This window comes from Citrus clementina, unplaced genomic scaffold, assembly GCF_000493195.1.
Source record: "Citrus clementina cultivar Clemenules unplaced genomic scaffold, Citrus_clementina_v1.0 scaffold_3, whole genome shotgun sequence".
Classification (NCBI taxonomy): Eukaryota; Viridiplantae; Streptophyta; class Magnoliopsida; order Sapindales; family Rutaceae; genus Citrus; species Citrus x clementina.
The window spans coordinates 17,596,417-17,616,724 of record NW_006262339.1 but is presented as its reverse complement, the minus strand read 5'-3'; the positions used below and the strand labels follow the sequence as shown (position 1 = coordinate 17,616,724).

At 32.1% G+C, this 20,308-nt stretch overlaps 1 protein-coding gene and 1 non-coding gene across 2 annotated transcripts; one reads left to right on the top strand and one right to left on the bottom strand.

Annotated features, from left to right (window-relative positions):
* Positions 1-6,910: 6,910 nt before the first annotated feature.
* LOC112100469 lies at positions 6,911-7,017 on the bottom strand. Its single transcript, XR_002906840.1, has one exon. It is a non-coding gene; the product is annotated as a small nucleolar RNA R71 (small nucleolar RNA).
* An 8,844-nt stretch (positions 7,018-15,861) lies between these two features.
* LOC18047610 (WAT1-related protein At5g64700) lies at positions 15,862-19,832 on the top strand. The gene is made up of 6 exons (XM_006441350.1): positions 15,862-16,034; positions 16,319-16,498; positions 18,643-18,892; positions 19,035-19,193; positions 19,459-19,610; positions 19,709-19,832. Exons 1-6 carry the CDS (start codon positions 15,862-15,864, stop codon positions 19,830-19,832), a joined length of 1,038 nt encoding a protein of 345 aa, XP_006441413.1.
* Positions 19,833-20,308: the final 476 nt, after the last annotated feature.

Here is a 20,308-nt window from a genome sequence, read left to right as displayed (position 1 = left end):
AATTAACTAATTAATCAAATAATTAAACTTTTTCGCAGTGAGTTTAGAGAAGATGAAAAACTTTTCAACTTGGCAGCCGGCCAGGCCTGAGCATGGGCGGTGGACCTACGGGCTCGGGCTTTTAACATGAGCCTGGGCCTATCCATGACCCCTTGTACAGGGTGCTGGGCTCAAGTAGCACCGGGCTGAATTGGGCTGTGCATATTTTTCTGCGGTTGGATCACTGGAGCTTAATGACAATGATGGGAAATTTACTAATTTCCGGAACTGAAGATTCTCACATCTTTCATTCCTTTATAACTTCAGAGAATCCACTAATGTTGCACTTATCCGTTCATAACCAAGTTAGAATTAAAATGAGCAATAAGAATCAAAGTATATTATTTACCTGAGCTTAGGAATTAGAATAAAAATAAATTGTATTCTTATTGTGTAAAAGTCAAAATAAGTTTTTTGACAAAGAAAAAATTTTATAATAATTTGTCAAAAAAACTTGACAAATTGGCAAAACGTATTGACAAATTGGCCAAAGTTTAGGCACCGAATATAGCACACACTAATCATCGTGACGATTTGCTAGAGGTAGGTGCAATAGTGCAATTTTGCACTCCTATAAATAGAGAACCAATCTTCACTTTTATGCATCCAAAAAATAAAAAATTGAGAGAAATAATTCAAGTGAAGAATTGTTGAGAGAGTGAGCAATTGAAGAGTGTGTGTATTTGAGATGTTTTCCTTTCAAGTGTGTGTGAGAGTACTGAAATGTGTTTGGGTTTTGGGAAGTGAGGTTTCTTTACTCAAATATTATACTCTAATAATTATTAGTAATATAATTATTTTCTCTTATTCCCGTGGATGTAGGCATAATTACCGAACCACGTAAAATTTTTGTGTCTTTTATTTTGCTGTGATTATTTGGTGCACTTGATTTTGCATTTTTTACGCACAGCAAATGGTAAAAAAAATGACGGTTAATACTTGGGGTAAACAATATTGTTCACGTATACGGTACTATTCATATATACGGTATTGTTCACAAATATGGTAGGGTCAGCAATTCATATTTGGGAGGATCAGTCTTTTGTGTAGTAGTGTGGATTTGTGCATGTCTAGGAAGGTTTTGTCACAAAAGCGATAAGAGCGTAAGGAGACTTGTTTTTAAGTGGAATTAGTGTGACTCTTCCAGTCTTTCCTAGAAACTTTCCTGGTGCATTTTTCATATATATTGATCTCTAAGGTGAGAATAGTTCATTGAGAAAATAGTAGAAGGTGAAACTTCCAGAAGTGGGGAGAGATTTACCCAGACTATTCTAGGAGACACTTTAGGTTGGAGGCGAGACTTGTCACATCGCCAATCAGCACCTATTATAGGAAGAAGATCGATGTTGAAAAGTTTGATGAGAAAATCAACTTCGGCATGTGGAGGCATGAAGTTATAGATGCTCTTATTCAAATCGATCTCAATGTTGTCCTGAAAAAAAAAACACTTGTATGACGAAGAAACTTGAGATCGTATGAACAAGAAAGTATGTGGTCAAATTAGATATTGCCTGACAAAGGAGGTGAAATATTTTGTGAAATGAAAGATGAGGAGTGTGTGATGACTTTGTGGTGTACATTGGAGATGAAGTATCTGTTGAAAAGTCCTAAAAATATTAAGAATGGTTTTTGAATGAAGCACGGGGTATAAATGCACGATCATATCTCAAGATTTAAAAAGTTACTTGTAAATTTGAAGAATCTTGATGAAAATATTAAGAATAAAGTCAATGCTATGATTCTACTGTACTCATTTCTAGAAGAATATAGCCATTTTTTGACTAGTTTATTATATGGAAAAAACATGATCATCTTCAAGGATGTCTGCACAACATTAACCAATTTAGAAATTAATAATAATGATAAACATTATGAAAGAGTATCGTCTGAAACTTTATTAGCCAGAGAAAGGAAGTAAGGTGGAAAAAATTCTCGATCTAAATCGAGAAGTATAAATATAGCTTGAGATGAGTGTGCCTTTTGTCCTGAGAGAGACCATAGAAGAAAGATTGTTCGAAGGCTTAGAATAGATATGAGAAGAAACTAGTAACAAAAAATATGGCACGTAAAGATGAAGACTCTAGTTATTCACTAAGTATTACGCCTGCAACATACGTGGCTAATTCGAGCGAGTGGATACTTAATACAAGAGCAACCATCATTTGTGTCCCATCAAAGAATAATTTACATATTTATGTGATATGAAATCTAGTATAGTTATTATGCAAAATGATCAACCTTGTCGCACAATAGGGATCAGAACAATTTAGCTCAAAATGTTTGACGAAATAGTCATAGAACTGAAAGAAGTTAGATATGTTCTAGCTCTGAAGAAAAATATAATTTATATATGTACTTTGGAGGCTAAAGGCTACAAGGTTACCATTGAAGATGACACATTGAAGTTCACACATGGGGCTATGGTGATTCTGTAAGGGGTTCGACGTCATAATTTGTACTATTAGAAAGAAGATACAATCGATGAAGCTAATGTTTCTGAAGCACACAGTGGCACCACCAAGCTGTGGCATGTACGACTGGAATATACTGGAAAAAAAGTCTCTGCAAACTCTGATGAAGCATGAACTTTTAAAAAGTACTAAAATCTATAAATTGAAATTCTGTGAGCATTGTGTTGTTGGTAAGAAAACAATTGTCAAATTTGGTATGGCAAATCACGATACTCATGATATCCTTAAATATGTTTACAGTGATGTATGGAGACTAACTAAGATTGCATCAATTAGTGGAAGCCATTATTTTGTTTCATTTATTAATGATTTCTATAAATGTGTTTAGGTGTACACCATGCGAGCAAAATATGAGGTTCTAAAGATTTTTTGCGAAATAGAAGAAACTCGTAGAGACTTAAACTGGTAGAAAGATCAAAGTATTGCGTTTTGTTAATGGGTGTGAATATACTTCTGATCTATTTTTGCAAGTATGCCAAAATGAAAGTATTAAAAGACATTTCATGGTAAGACATACTCCGCAGCAGAACGGTGTGACTAAATGTATGAATCGTACTTTATTAGAGAAAGTATGGTGTATGTTATTTAATACTTGTTTAGATAAAAAATTTTGGTCTGAGGCTATGAGCTACGCAAGTCGCTTAATAAATCAGTTGCCTTCTGTTGCAATTTTAGGTAAAAATCATATGAAAATATGGTCTGCAAAGTATGTATAAGACTATAAATCCCTTCATGTGTTTGGTTGTCCAGCTTATTGTCATATAAAGAATGATAAGCTCGATCCTCGTGCAAAAAAGACTATCTTTATGGGAATCAAAGGTGGAGTTAAAAGTTTCAAACTTTGAGATCTTGAAAGTAAAAAGTTTGTGTATAGCAAAGATGTCACTTTTGAAGCTTCTATGTTGAAGGCTTCAAGTTCTTAGCAGGTAGATAACAAAACTAATGAGACATTATAGCGAGTAGAGTTTGATACAACTCCACATGTACCAATTAATTCTACATCAGAGAAGATTTCAACTTTAGAGGAGACCCTAAGAGTAGAAGAAGAAGTTGTTGATGTCCTATAAGAGGAAGAAACAACTGAAGATGTAGAAGACAAAATGACAATATAGCAACAAGGAGACCAAAAAGAGTGATAAAGAATCTCATATGGCTTACTAAAACATAGTGGTAGCCTATGCACTCTAATTATTGATGATGACATCCCCAACTCTTTCACTGAGACATTATGCAGTACTGAAAGCGGTCAATGGAAGTTGACCATGAAAGAAGAAATGAAGTCTCTTAATCAAAACCAGACTTGGGAACTTGTGAAGTTACCTAAGGGTAAAAGGGCTATTGGCAATAAATGAGTCTCCACCAAGAAGCAAAGTTCTCTAAATCAAACAACTCTTCGATACAAGGCAAGACTTGTAGCAAAAGGTTTTACTCAGAATGAAGGTATTGACTATAATGAAGTGTTCTCTTTAGTTGTAAAACATACTTGCATTCGTATCATACTTACCTTGATAACTGAATATAAGTTAGAGTTAGCTCAATTGGATGTTAAAACAACATTCTTACATGGAGATTTGGAAGAAGAAATCTATATAACTTAGCCTTGTGGTTTCAAAGTTGCTGGAAAGGAGAATCATGTGTGCAGATTGATTAAATCTTTATATGGATTGAAACAATCACCAAGGCAGCGGTGCAAGAGATTTGATCAATTCATACAAGGAAAGAAATTCACCAAAAGTGAACACGATCACTGTATTTACTTTAGAATACTACAAGATATAACTTTTATTGATTTGTTACTCTATGTTGACGATATGCTTATAACTTCGAAGAACAAAAGTGAGATTGAAAGATTAAAGAAGCAGTTGGATTCTAAGTTTGAGATAAAAGACTTGGGTGATGCATAGAGAATACTTGAGATGAAGATTCATAGAAATAAAAAGAATAGGAGTGTATAGTTAACTCAAAAGTCTTATTCGAAGAAAGTGTTAGAAAAGTTTGGTATGGATGACAAAACCAAACTAGTTTCTACTCCTCTAGCTTCTCATTTCAAATTAAGCTCTTCTTTGTGTCATTCTTCTTAAAAGGAGCACAACTACATGGCTCGTGTTCTATATGCTAATGTTATGGGTAGTCTTATGTATGTTATGGTATGCATAAAGCCTGACATAACTCAAACCATGAGTATGGTGAGTCGATACATGCATAATTCGGGTAAAAATCATTAGCTTGCAGTAAAGTGGATTCTCCAATATCTGTATGGGACAATTGATGTTGAATTATTGTTCAAGAAGGATTGTGGTCAACAATATGTTGGGTATCGTAATTCTGATTTCGCTGGAGACCTTGACAAGCGAAGATCAATGATGAGTATAATTTATATACATATTTTACCTTTAATTATATAATTGCTAGTTATTTTTATTTGTTATTTTTAATTAATTGAATTATTTTATTGCATAGGGAATTAATTAGAGATTGGGAAACAAAAAGTGCATAAAGAATAATAAGTTTGGGAAAGCATCAATCAAAGCCGTGACACAATTAACAGTTTATAGCATGTGAAGCCAAGAGTAATTTGCACTAAAAAAGAATTTCAATTTTTCGAGTGACCTGGACGTGCATGGCATTGTAATGCATGGAAAGCAACTTAAAGGGACCCACACTTGGCTTTCACAAGTGGAAAAAGCAATCCTAGTGTAAGCTTAATTGGTGAGCACGTGAGTGAGAGCAAAGAAAATTAAAAGGCCAAGCCTTTTGACTTAAGGAAATAACAAGGTCGGTGCGGCCCATGTTAAAGAGTAATATAAAAGCAAGCTTTTGGCTTTTGGAGAAGGGGAGCCGCCAGAGGAGGGAAACGCGAGACAAAGAGAGAAAATCTGCAGCAGTTGGGCTTCCATGGCTGATTTTATTTTTTGTGTTACTCTATATTCAAGTATGTCTAGCTAATTTTCTTATACTGAGGTCAATGATGAAATCCTATTCAATGAAATAATTATCTTTTTATTTATTTAATTCCCTATATATGTTCTTTAATGATTATAGTTTTTATTTCACATGATTAATTGGATGTTATTAAAATATTTTCATCAATTCTGTCATGCATTATTAATTGTTAGGATTAATATTTGATTAAATCTATACTTGGATTTATAAAGTTTATACATGATTATCTTTGATTCTATGTCTTTCATTAAATTGTTTACATAGAGTGTTTAGGAAAATTTTGATTCTTTATTATTCAATATGTTTACATGGGATGCTTAGATGCCTTACTATTAAGCAGAAAAAGAACCTGCATTAGATTTAATTACTTGGGCTTAATTGTTATATCCATGAGATGACATATGTTGATTTCGAGTTGTCACTTTAAAATTGAGGATTAATTAATAATTAGATAATTATTAGTTGAATAGTGGTGGATTCTGAAACCTTGGTAATTTTTGTCTTATTGAATTCTCATTTGCTTTAATTGTTTTCTTAGTTTAATTAGTTTAATTTCTCTTAAAACTTAATTTGTTCAACTAGGTTAGAATTAATATTAATTTTAGATTTAAATTAGACTTTTCAATTTATAACAATCCATGTGGGATCGACCTCGTTACCACTATTCTATCTCTAGACTCATGCGTTTGCGAGTACATTAAATTTTTCACAATAAGTTTTTGGCACCGTTGCCGGAGATTGTGCCAGAAAGTCAGTTTAATCTAGGTTGATTTGATTCTTCCACTAGTTATAATTTAGTTGTCTTTTATTTTTTAATTAAAAAAAACACAAAAGAAAAATTTCATTTGTCTTTAAATTCATTCTTTGGTTGTTTAATTTCTTTTATTTTTAAATTTCATTTATTCTCATTATTGTTGGTTTATTTTATTTTATTTTTCTATCTTTCATTGTCTAGTTAGTTTATGAGTGTTTGAGAACATAATTCAACAAATCGTTTGGTCAAAAAAGAGTCAAAAATTGATAGTAGTCAAGCTAGTTCTTCTCAAGTCATGGATAGCCCAAATAGATTATTGCCAGTACTACCACCAGTGTAAGCAGAGAAAACCCTTAGAAAATATTTTTCACCACTTGCAGCCAACCAACCATCTTGTATTGTGTTGCCACAAACCACAGCAACACATTTTGAACTCAAGCCCTCTGTCATTCAACTTTTACCATCTTTCCATGGGTTAGAGAGAGAGGATCCATATTTGCACATTAAGGAATTTCTTGACATATGCTCTACATTTCGTTTTCAAAATTTTAATGATGAGTCAATTAGGCTTCGTATGTTCCCTTTCTCATTAAAAGACAAAGCGAAAGCTTGGTTGAATTCGCTTCCTGCTGGGTCTATAACTACGTGGGATGAATTGAGTAATAAGTTCCTCACCAAGTTTTTTCCTATGTCTAAAACAAATGTCCTTAGGAGAGAGATAAGTTATTTTTATCAAAGAGAGGGTGAACAATTTTATGAGTGTTGGGAAAGATTTAATGATTTACTCCTTAAGTGTCCCCACCATGGTTTTGAGAAATAGAGACTTATACAGTGCTTTTATAATGGTTTAATTATGTCAAATCGTCATATGGTAGAGTCTATGAATGGTGGGAGATTTTTGAACTTACATGAATGGGCTGCATGAGATTTCTTTAATTCACTTTCTGAGAATTCTCAACAGTGGGATTTTTCAAATTGAAGGGAAAAATCATCTCAAGTTTCTAGAAAGTGGTTATATGAAGTTAAGGATGACTTTGATCTGAAAGCCACTCTAACTACGCTTTCTAGGAAAGTAGATGCCTTAACTCTGAACCAATCCATGAATTATCGACCTAGTGTAGCTAATGAGGTTTGTACTCTTTGTTCTAACTTGTCTCATACATGACAAAATTGTCCATCATTACCAGCCTATCAACAGGCTTATTCTGAGCAGGTACATGCCTTACAATCATATGAGAAAACCCCCAATAATCCATATTCACCCACATATGATCCTAATTGGAGGAATCACCCTAATTTTTCTTGGAAACAAAATCAACCTTTGTCAAACCAAGGAGGGCAACAATTTAACATGCCCAATCAACAATTTGTCCCTCCTAACCAAGTATATCCTCTTGCCCAACAACCTATCTCTCAATTTATTGCATCCCAACAAAGAAAACCTTATTTAGAGGATATACTTCAAAGTTTCATTTAGTCAACCCAACAAGCTTTTCAGTCAAACACTTAAGTTATTCTAAAGCTTGAAAATCAATTGGGTCAATTAGCAACTACTGTAGCTGAGAGAAAAAAATGAAAGTTTTCAAGTCAACCAATTCCCAATCCTAAAGGAGTGCATGAAATTGGATCGAGTTCAAACCATCAGCATGAAGAAGCAAACAAGTGGAGGTTCAAACAAGAAAGACATCTGAGCCTATTTCTTCAAATCCAGTTCCATCACAAGACTCATCACCAAATGATTCAGAAGAGAGTGACCCACCAGCTTATATTCCCAAGGCTCATTTTCCTTAAAGGTTAACAAAGGTAAAGAAAAGGACTTCAACAGGTGAGATTATGGAAATCTTCAAGCAGGTAAGTATAAACATCCCTTTACTCGGTGCCATTAAGCAAGTTCTTTCCTATGCCAAATTTTTGAAAGATTTATGCAATAAAAAGAGAAATTTGCATGTCACTAAAAAGACGTTTTATACTAAACAAACTAGCAATTTACTTCAATGTAAAATGCCACCAAAATTTAAGGATCCTGGTTCTCCTACTATCTCATGTGTTATAGGGAACCAATGTTTTGATAAAGCATTATTGGATTAGGCGCTAGTGTTAATCTCTTGCCTTATTCCGTTTACATGCAACTTGGACTAGGTAAGTTAAAATCAACTCCTATTATTTTGTAACTTGCTGATAGGTCAATGAAAATACCTTGTGGTATTATAAAGGATGTGTTGATACAGATTGATAAATTTTATTATCTTGTTGATTTTATTGTTATTGATACTCAGCATGTACAGGATCCTAAGAAACATACCCCAGTTATTCTAGGTCGTCATTTCTTAGCTACAACTAATGCTCATATTAGTTGCATGACTGGAAACATACAATTGTCTTTTGGTAACATGACCATGGAATTAAACATTTTTAATGTTCCCAAGCTGGCACAAGAAGATGATGAAGTCGTTGAAGTAGATATGATAGAAGCATCAATAAATGATTCATTTATTTCTAACCACTGTGACAATCCATTAACATTATGCACAACTAACTCTGATTTCTCTGTTGATGTTGACAGTGGTATTGGAGAAGTTAATGCTTTACTTGATTCGACTCTTATCATAGATCTAATTAAGTGGAAAGAAAAGATTGAGCCACTTCCTTCTGAAGAGAAAATTGAGCCATTCAAGTTGGAGTTGCTTCCTAAAAAAGTGCAACATAGGTCACATTCTGACATGAAAATGTGGTAAAATCTAAAGTGCTTAAATTATTAGATTTTTATACTACTTCAGATAACTTTCATGAAAGCATGGAACAGAAGAGATCAAGGCAGTGCGATATTGAGAAGTTTCATTACCATCATCCTTTTATAGATAAAATGCTCCAGTGCTTAGTCAATTATGTTTTCTGGCATTTTCTATATAATTGCTTTGGTTTTCACCAAATTCTTATTGATCCTGGTTGATTTGTTGTTTACATTAATTAGTTAGTTAGTAGGATTTTTTATTATTTTGTTTTTTATTTTATTATTTATATTTTTTTCTAATGTTTTCTTTTAGTTGTCATTTTGTTCAGGCTTTCCCAGCCCATCCAGGTGTGTTCTCTCCAACTTTCTTTTTATTATTTATGTTTTGTTATTATTTTTTCTTCTCTCATTTGCATATCTTTTGTTTGTGAAGCATTGAGAACAATGTTTCGAATAAGTTTGGGAGTGGGAATAGTGTGTGCTTTGTTTGTTAAAAAAAATATTTGTTTGTTAAAAAAAAAATTTGTATTGTTTTTTGTTTTTATGTGAAAAACCAATGATAAGAATTTAATTGACAATGAATATGGTTTTTAGAAAGGGTTGAATATTTTCTTAATTTATACTTGATTCTTGTGATAGTTCCTCTTGATTGAGATTCCTTAAACCATGAGCACTAATATCAGTTCTTTCATAATTTTGACTTAAAATTTGAGATTGATGCAGCCTGAGTTGAGAATTTTAGATAGAGTAAATGACTGTTTGTCTTGATTATTATCTCCACAATACAAAATAGTATACACAGGCGCCAAAGTCAGAAATATCTACCTATAACCCTTAAGAGTGAAGTTATCCTTGAGTAATTTGGGCCTATGTACCACCAGTATGTAGATGATAATCTACCATGAGAAGAAGGCTATCTTAAGGGGTAGAGTGAAAGCTCCTGACTATGATTAAAAAAAAAAGAAGAAGAAGAAGAAGAGAAAAAGAAACAAAAATCAAGTGCATGTACTGAAAAAAATCAAAAGAAAATGCACATAAAAGCTTGTGAAAAAAAAATTGGAGATTAAGATGATAAGATTAGTTTAACCTACTATTTTCTTTGTTTGAGGCGAAGGCTGTTGATGTTGAAGATTTTGGGAATTGATTTGATTGAATTGATTTCATACACACACTACAAGAATCAAAATAGAAATGAGATTGACTATTGAATTAAAGTTATAACTTTACCAATATTTGAAATTTTCTTTGAGCTATATAATTTATGCAATCTTTGAGGCTATTTTCATGTTTTGTTTAAAGTTCTTTTTTTTTTCTTCTTATTTTGTTTTATTTTATTTTTATTCTTAAAAAAATGATGTTTGTGGGTATCATCATTGAAGCCCTCACGAGACTATAACTCGTCCACTAGGGCCGCCTAGGGGTTTAAAGGCTTGTTGCATATGCTAAATGCAATCGCGATTACCTGCGAAAGTGGTTTAGTTAGGATTTACTTTTTGTTTCAATATTTTTATTTTTGTTTTAGTTTTGCTCGAGGACTAGCAAAATCTAAGTTTGGGGGTATTTAATGAGTATAATTTATATACATATTTTACCTTTAATGAGTATAATTTATATACATATTTGGAGATTGGGAAACAAAAAGTGCATAAAGAATAACAAGTTTGGGAAAACATCAATCAAAGTCGTGACACAATTAAGAGTTTATAGCATGTGAAGCCAAGAGTAATTTGCACTAAAAAAGAATTTCAATTTTTCAAGTGACCTGGACGTGCATGGCATTGTAATGCATGGAAAGCAACTTAAAGGGACCCACACTTGGCTTTCACAAGTGGAAAAAGCAATCCTAGTGCAAGCTTAATTGGTGAGCACGTGAGTGAGAGCAAAGAAAATTAAAAGGCCAAGCCTTTTGGCTTAAGGAAATAACAAGGTTGGTGGGGCCCATGTTAAAGAGTAATATAAAAGCAAGCTTTTGGCTTTTGGAGAAGGGGAGCCACCAGAGGAGGGAAACGCGAGACAAAGAGAGAAAATCTGCAGCAGTTGGGCTTCCATGGTTGATTTTATTTTTTTTGTTGCTCTTTATTCAAGTATGTCTAGCGAATTTTCTTATACTGAGGTCAAGGATGAAGTCCTATTCAATGAAATAATTATCTTTTTATTTATTTAATTCCCTATATATGTTCTTTAATGATTATAGTTTTTATTTCACATGATTAATTGGATGTTATTAAAATATTTTCATCAATTATGTCATGCATTATTGATTGTTAGGATTAATATTTGATTAAATCTATGCTTGGATTTATAAAGTTTATACATGATTATCTTTGATTTTATGTCTTTCATTAAATTGTTTACATAGAGTGCTTAAGAAAACTTTGATTCTTTGTTATTCAATATGTTTACATGGGATGCTTAGATGTCTTACTATTAAGCAGAAAAAAAACCTACATTAGATTTAATTACTTGGGCTTAATTATTATATCCATGAGATGAAATATGTTGAATTGGAGTTTTCACTCTAAGATTGAGGATTAATTAATAATTAGATAATTACTAGTTGAATAGTGGTGGATTCTGCAACCTTGGTAATTTTTGTCTTATTGAATTCTCATTTGCTTTAATTGTTTTCTTAGTTTAATTAGTTTAATTTCTCTTAAAACTTAATTTGCTTAACTAGGTTAGAATTAATATTAATTTTAGATTTAAGTTAGACATTTCAATTTATAACAATCCCTGTGAGATCGACCTCGTTACCACTATTCTATCTCTAAATTCGTGCGCTTGTGAGTACATTAAAATTTTCACAACAATCAACAACAGGTTACATATTTACATTAGGTGGAAATTCAATTAGTTGGAGGTCGATTCTACAGTAGACAATTACTCTTTCCACTACAGAAGCAGAGTACATGACAACAACTAAGATTGTAAAGGAAGGTATTTGTTTGAAAGGCTTGTTAGGAAATTTGAGAGTAATCTAGGAAAACATTGAGGTCTTTTATGATAACCAAAACGCGATATTTCTAGCGAAGAATCAAACATATCATGCTCAAACAAAGCACGCATATGTGAAATATCATTATGTGAGGGAGATTATCGAAAGCAGTGTTGTGTTATTGAGAAAGATCGATACTAAAGATAATTTATCAAATATGTTAACAAATGTGATTTATGGAGTTAAGTTTCAACATTACTTGAAACTAATTCAAATCATTCAAATTTGTTGAGTTTGAAAAATTTTTGAACTATGGTTGGCTTGATCCTAGATTATGGGTACGTAGGCAGTCACAAAGATGCAGCCACTTTGGAATGATGGTTCATTGGAAGTTGGCTCAGATTTGGGTAAATTTTGGCTGAGGTGGAGATTTGTGAGTTAAGACAAGTTTTTTTTGACAAAGACAAAGCTTTATAATAATTTGTCAAAAAGCTTGAAAATTTGGCAAAATGCGTTGACAAATTGACCAAAGTTTATACACTCAATACAGCACACACCAATCATCTTGACGATTTGCCAGAGGTAGGTACAATAGTGCAATTTTGCACTCTTATAAATAGAGAACCAATCTTCACTTGTATGCATCCCAAAAAAAAAAAAATTGAGGGAAACAATTCAAGTGAAGAATTGTTGAGAGAGTGAGCAATTGGAGAGCGTGTATTTGAGAGATTTTTCATTTCAAGCGTGTGTGAGAGTATTTGGGTATATTTGAGTTATTTGAAGTAAGGTTTCTTCAAATATTGTACTCTAATAATTTTTAGTAAAATAATTATTTTCTCTTGCTCCCGTGAACGTAGGCATAATTGCCGAACCACGTAAAATTCTTGTGTCTTTTATTTTGTTGTGATTATTTAGTGCGATTAATTACGCATTTCGGCACACAACATATTGATGTGTTTCTTTTATCTTGCAATCAAAATTAGAATTGGTTGGATTGTAGCTAGTTATTAAAAAAACCATTAGTTAACTATTGTCATCATCATTGTTATATATTTTAATTGTGGTTACTATTATTAAAAAAATATTGTTAATAATAATAATAATAATAATATTAGCATTTTTTATGAACCTTAACACACCTACTTTTTTTTTTTAAAAAAAATACTCTAACATTTTTAATTAATTATTGAACACCATTTTATAATAATAATAATAATATGATTTAGGATTTGTGTATATCTAATTCCTCAATCAATTGCAACAATGGTAGTAGGGATAGCAAAATGGTCCAACTTAGCCCAAGGTTTGATTGGCTCAGCCTTAATTGGTAGTGTTTTGTCCCAAATTTTATGTCCAAGGGTCGAGTTAAGGCTCAAGAACTCGACCCAGTTCATCATCGACCCAAGTTTGGGGCTTTACCAGAAAGATCGAGCCAACCTTTAGGCTCGAATATTTATTAGAACACTCTTAAAAATTCTTATAAAACAAAACTCTAAAAACACTTTTAACAAGTCTAAATACAACACTTCTTATAAAGTAAAAAGTTAAAACCCTAATAAAACTCTTAAAAATTCTAAATAAAAACAAATGAAAAAATCTCACCCAACCCAAGGATTTAAAGGTTGTCTTTTTAAGGGCTAGGCCCAATAAATCATATAGAGGCTAAGCCCTAGCTCGACCCATTGCCATTCTTAAGTTATAACAGCGTCAAGTGGTAGCGACGTAAGGGCAACGATGAGCACCAGCAATGAGCGGCGGTGGCGAGCAACAATGACGCGATTACTAAGGATGCGAAAATATAACGTACAACTTATGTTGATTTCAATCAATTAGGGTTTTCTTGATTATGATTTTTTTTTTTTTAATGTTTAAACGAAGATAAAATTAGGACTATAAAATTTAAGTGGGAATAGAATGAAGAAGCACCACCTATTTAGTTACCAAATCCTAATGGCCGAAAGTGGTCGAGTTTCCTAGTTCGGTCACCTTGGCTTCAATCTGACTAGTTGGCAAGTGCTTGGCCGCATGTTTCTTTACTTCTTAATATACATGGTTGAATTCAGTTAGTGGGAGAAAGTGGCTGAACTTTGATTAATTAGAATGTGACTGGAGAATTAAATGTGCATCATGCATGTTCAACAAAGTTGGAAGTACACAGCAAGGTTCGGCAAACGTAGAAATTTGATAAGAAAATGAGCCGAGCTATGATTAACAATAGGCAATAGCTAACATTTCAGCTAGGTTGAACGTTCAATATAGAATAGAGGCATAGCTTATGTCAGATCAGATGTAACAAACAGCCAGCAGATATGGGTCGTTAGATTTTGACATTTCTTAATCTAACGGATAAAAACAATTTTAACGTAAAACGAGGTATGTGTGTAATAACTATTTACAAAAAAATTTATTTTGCATGGAAAACCTGTGGTGTAACTGTAGTACCGTGTCACAGTTGCATTCAGCCGTTGGATGCTAGTGGACCCTACCAATCTAAGTGCATCCAACGGCTGGATGCAACGATGCAACTGAGACACGGTACCACAATTGCACCGTAACCTAATCCTATTTTGTAATATCGAGTTAGTGACGTACAAGTGTTGGTGCAACTGATTTTTAAATCAAGCTTTCTGCCAAATAATTATTCAGGTGGGCTTCAATGGAATAATGATATCAAACTTAAACAATTAAAAAAATTGGAGGAAAAAAGTGATAAAAGAGAGGGAATATTAAGTCCTATTTAATATTGAATTTGGACAACTATATAATTTAAAAGTTATAATATTAAAGTATTTAATAAATATTAATTATTGTGATTTAGAGATTAATTTGGTCTACTACTTACATGATAAAAAATTTATAATTAAAAATCATATCTACTATATACTATTAACTTTTATTTTATAGTTATAATTTTTTTGACAATAATTATAATTTAAAAGTTATAATACAACAGTATCACTGACTAAATAAATCATGGCCATTGCTTTTCAAGTTACTTCCTAGACTTGGCATGCCGAAGGAAATGAACAAGGAAATGAATATTGCCTTAATATAATATTACTTCCCAATTCTGAAACTTTAGTTATCGGATATTTTTGTGAGATATTATTTGTTTATTTCTATTTTATATTCTTCATACAAGATTTCTAACTTGTGTTCAAAAACTAATTGAAAGAATGTGGGTTGCCTCAAAATTAATTCTGTCACTTGGTCAATTCCCCCCCCCCCCCCCAAATGTTTCTTGTCATGCGGAAGGTAGTTGATCTCAAACAAATTTCTTAGTCCACAATTATTTTTTAGCAGAACTGTGTGTGAAATTTTCTCCTTAACACCTCCCAACATGTGTAAGGTGATCTTGTTCTAAGGTTAATGGGCGTCAAGTTTATATACTTGTTCCCAATGTTAGTTTAATGAAAATTCATGATGCTAGCTCATATCTAAAGGTTAATAAGGATTGACTCAAGTTTAAAATTTTTATCGATGTTTATTCTTAGTATTCTAGCTCTACAAACAGCACCAAATTTTGTAAGGAACGATTACTATTTGATTCAAAAATTTAATTTAACAGGTAAGGCCGTGTGAAAATTCTTAAGATAAGTCTTAATAGATCTCTTCATGTGAAACATGAGACTTTATCTCTGATTCCATGTAAAATAAACTAATTGAATCAAAAACTTAATTAACTGATAGATAACAGACCAACAATATTTTTAAAAGAGAAGTTTTAACAATTTTGTGCTAGTGGTGTGTGCATGCAAACAGTGGCTGTGGAGCGTCATCATATATAATGCTGGAATGATATTGAATTCCACTACCTGAGTAATAAGATGTGTAATCCATTAATTTTATTTAAATAAACTAAAAGGAAAAAGGAAAAAAGGCGTAAGTACGTATAGTAAGAGGAGTGGCTGAGATTAATTCTCCAATCCTTTATAAACAAGGTGCATGAACTCCCCTGATTATGAATTGCAAAATGAAGTGCATAAACATGGAAGCCTATAGTCCTTATGTGGCGATGATACTTGTTCAATTTGCTTATGGTGGATCAAATATCCTCGTGAAAATTTCCCTCGAAAAGGGACTCAATCATTTGGTCTTTGTGGTTTACCGGCATGTACTAGCCATGGTTTTGTTAGGGGCCTTTGCTTATGTCCTCGAAAGGTATGCATTTATCATTTCTTAAGTACATTGTATATTGATTCAGGATTTGGATTCATTGCTGATATCACCTTTTGCGAATTTTTAAAAAAACTATATATGATTAATAAAATAATATATTAAGTGTATACTAATATGAATATACGTGACATAAAAAAACAAAATTAATATAACTCAAATCAGCACTGAATTCAAATTCTTTAATTCAACTTACACTATAATATCCCCGAACAATTAATAATGATATAGATCTCGTTTGCAATAATGCTAATGTATTTGCAAAGCAGGAAACACCGCCCCAAGCTCTCATTTGCAGTGATGGCAAAGATTTTTGTGCTTGCATTATTTGGTGCCACCATTCATCTTAATGTGTATTACACTGGTTTCTCCTACGTTTCTCTAACAGTAGCTACTGCGCTGAGTAATGTTATTCCCAGTTTCACGTTTCTCTTGGCGTTTCTTCTCGGGTATTAATTATTCAATTTCCTTACTTTTGTATTTACCCGGGCAAATTCTCCTTTAATCACTCGGGTATGCGACAATTATCGAGTTAATCACTATATTTTCAGAACTTAACCAAAATGTCTTTGTTGATACTGTCATAGTTATTAGATGCAAGTTTTTAATTGAAAATATCATTTTTTCTGTTACAATAAAAAATTTCTAATAAATCTAATATAACGTAGTGGTTCATATTATATATAGTTTTAAAACTTATCTTAAATACTTAAGTTTTTGGGTGAAACGGTTTCCCTAACATAGTATCCTGCATTCAAATTCTTTCAACTATTTTTTTAAAATCCTACTCACTAATTTTAAGCTCCAGTCTTTCAACTAATCTGTAAGGTTCGTCTTAGTCCATGTTTCATGAGAGTAGAGCAGTTAAGACTTGTATTTAATGCTAGTATTTGGCCCTAATAATTAATAAACCATTAATTTAAGCTTTTCGAATCTAGCAATTTCTCAAACATAGAGAATTGATTAGTATTAAAAATTGTTTAATTATCAAGCGATAATATGTTATTTTATGCTTATGTTATAATTTATATTTGTGTTTATGTAATATATTATGAATTATTAATTATGTTTTAAATATATTTAATTTTGTGTATTTTTATGTGTTTATTAGGAAAATTATTAATTTCACGTACTTCGAGGCTCCAAACAGATAAACGGAGGTCAAATTTGGATTCCGGAGGTCCGAAAACCTTAAGATCAGTCAAGATCGGCTTAAAATTGGGCTTGTGTAAAAAAAGTTGACTTTTCCTGTTGACCGAGCACTGATTGGATGATGAAATGAGCTTACAATAGATATGAGTGCATGGGATAATTGGCAATCTTGACTAAATCTCAACCGTTCATGATTCAATGGCCATGATTGTGCCACGTGGCAATGGTTGGTGAAGCAAGTTGGAGGATCCGAATCTTTGTATTTGGGTCGACCCGATCCACCCATTAACCCGCCAAATCTCAACCGTTCTTTGGATAAATCGGACGAGTCAAATGATGCCATGTGTGATGTTGACTTTTGAAGTTTGACCAGCCATTGGATCTTGATCTAAGGGTTGTGAGGAGCACATGCATGAAGCCTATGATGGACCGCAAAGCACTGGATTATGAATTTATTTTTCTATAAATAGAGCCTCATTTTTATGTTTTAATCATCTCTCTACAACTCTCTTCTTCTCAAATTCTCTCCATCTCCTTGTAATCTTGATTTCCAGGTGTGTTTTTAATATTTTGTATAATTATTTTCATTAATAAAATTAGTTTTATTTCCAATTTTAGTTGTTTTTATTTCTTTTAATTATAAGTAATTCAATTTTACTACTTCTTTTTATTTTAATTATGCTTAACTAAATAATATTAGTTAGGGGAAGGTGAAACTCTTAAGAAATAAATATGATTTAATCAAATTCTATGTTTAATTTTATAAATTAAATTATTTTCTATTTAATTTTATACATGTTTTATATTTTGAAAATTTGATTTATTGTAGACAAACAAATGAATTTGGCACAATAAATTCTTAAGATCTTAATATAAGGCATGGTGAAATGGTATTTTGACTTATTGTAGACAAATTAAATTTTGGCACAATAAATACTTAATCCATCATAAAATTAAAGGGAAAATAATAATAATTTGTATAATTAATCTTTTGAGTAATAAATCTAAAACAAATTGGCAAAAAGAATTTATTAAGTTTTATTTATTTCTAAGAGTGGATCCATAACCCTAACTAGTTCAATTCCATAGTTTCATTTAAATTAAGTTGTTTATATTCAAGTTTTAATTTCAATTTTTAGATAAAATAAAATAAACTAATTAAATCTTTTCTCTATGGATCGACCTCGGACTCACCGAGTTATAATACAACAAGACACTCTTATACTTGGGAGTTAAAATTTACTTTTAAGTTGTGTCAAGAATAACTAATTAAATAAATTTGAACAAAAACAGATAGACAACAGACATGTTTTGAATAAAATTTTTCTTTTAAATACAAAAACTTATTTGACAAATAGCTCAAACGCTATAAGTACTAAGAACATACACATACCCTAGCTACTTTAGCAATATTATTACGAATTCATGCATACTGGATCAGGATGGAGAAAGTGAAGATAACTAGTGGCAGAGGTGGAGCAAAAGTGTTAGGCACAATTGTTTGCATTGGTGGGTCACTAATCTTTACCTTCTGGAAAAGGGGATGCCTACTGAAAGGCTTTGTGCAAAAGCCCCTCATACACATCTACGATACCGATCAATTGAGGCATCATGGTAATGAAAATTGGTTCAAAGGTTCTGCTCTTATTCTCACCAGTCACATTTCATGGAGTGCATGGCTTATCCTTCTGGTAAAATAAGAGTAACAGTTGTTAAAACATTTGCTAAATACGCATAAATGTTCATCATCACCTTATTCTTGACAGATAATGATTTCAATCATCTGAATACCTAACGTATGTATATTTTTGTATAAATGCTTTACCATTACAGGCTACGGTCAGCAAAGACTACCCGGCTCCGTTATCACTGAATGCTTTAATTTGCTTCTTTGCATCATTGCAATCTTCTTTCGTTGCCTTGTTCATCGGAAGAAACCCTACCTTATGGAAGCTGGACTGGAACGTACAACTTTTGACCATAGTCTACTGTGTGAGTATACTTTTATATATACTTTAACATCAAACACAAATTTATTTTTATTATTTTTTATTTTATAAGTTATAACTCATGCTCATGTTCGACGTTCAGGTTTTGTAATTAAACTGCGGATATGAACTAGAATTAGAGTTGTACAACGCTAGCAATACAATTGTGATTCCAGTTCAAATCTGAATTTTGTAAAATGTGGACATCCTTACCTGAGTATCCATCATATATATAGCAAATTGAGCTGCATGTGATTAATTGATTATAGGGAGTAATAAACTCAGCACTGCTCTATTACCTCCAAACATGGTGTATTAGCGTCAAGGGGCCAGTTTTTTCAGCGATGTTCAGTCCTTTACAGCTCGTTATTGTGGCATTATTCTCCGCAATTGCTTTTGCAGAGAGACTTCACTTGGGCAGGTCAGCTTTCAGGAACATGTACAGTTAATAATTAATTAATATATATACACTAAATTTTGAAAACAAATTAAAATTTTGTCTTATTGGCAATTTTGCAGTTTGATAGGGGCATTTCTCATCGTTGTGGGGCTTTATTGCGTTCTGTGGGGCAAAAAGAAAGATAGATTCGCTGTTGATGAGCAGAAGGAGGACCGAAATGGGACTGGTGATGATAAAGTTTGAGAGATTTAAACCCCACAGTATTAAATTCAGTCGGAAAAATTAAGAATAACTATATATTGTAATTGTACTTATTTGTTAAATTTATTTATTGCTTAGATTTATTCTAGTTAAGAAATATATTGATAAAAATCCAATTGCAAGATCCAATTTATCAAATTGATTCTTTACTGGCAAAAAAGGTGAAACCACAGTTGTTTAACTAAATTAATCAAAATCCCCTCATATTTTAAAACATTTTCAAACCTCCGAGTGTCAATTTTTTTGTTAATTTTATCATTTTACTCTACATGGTTATTTGATATTAAGAGTATGAATACCTTTAATTTATTTAAATAATTAAAAAAAATTACTCATAATTAATTAAAAATTAAATTTAAAATTATATGGGAAAAAGCAAGGGAATTGTCATAATTATTTAAATAATTCTGAAATTCTTTCCAGAATTTATTAAAACTTAAATGTAAAATTAGTAATAT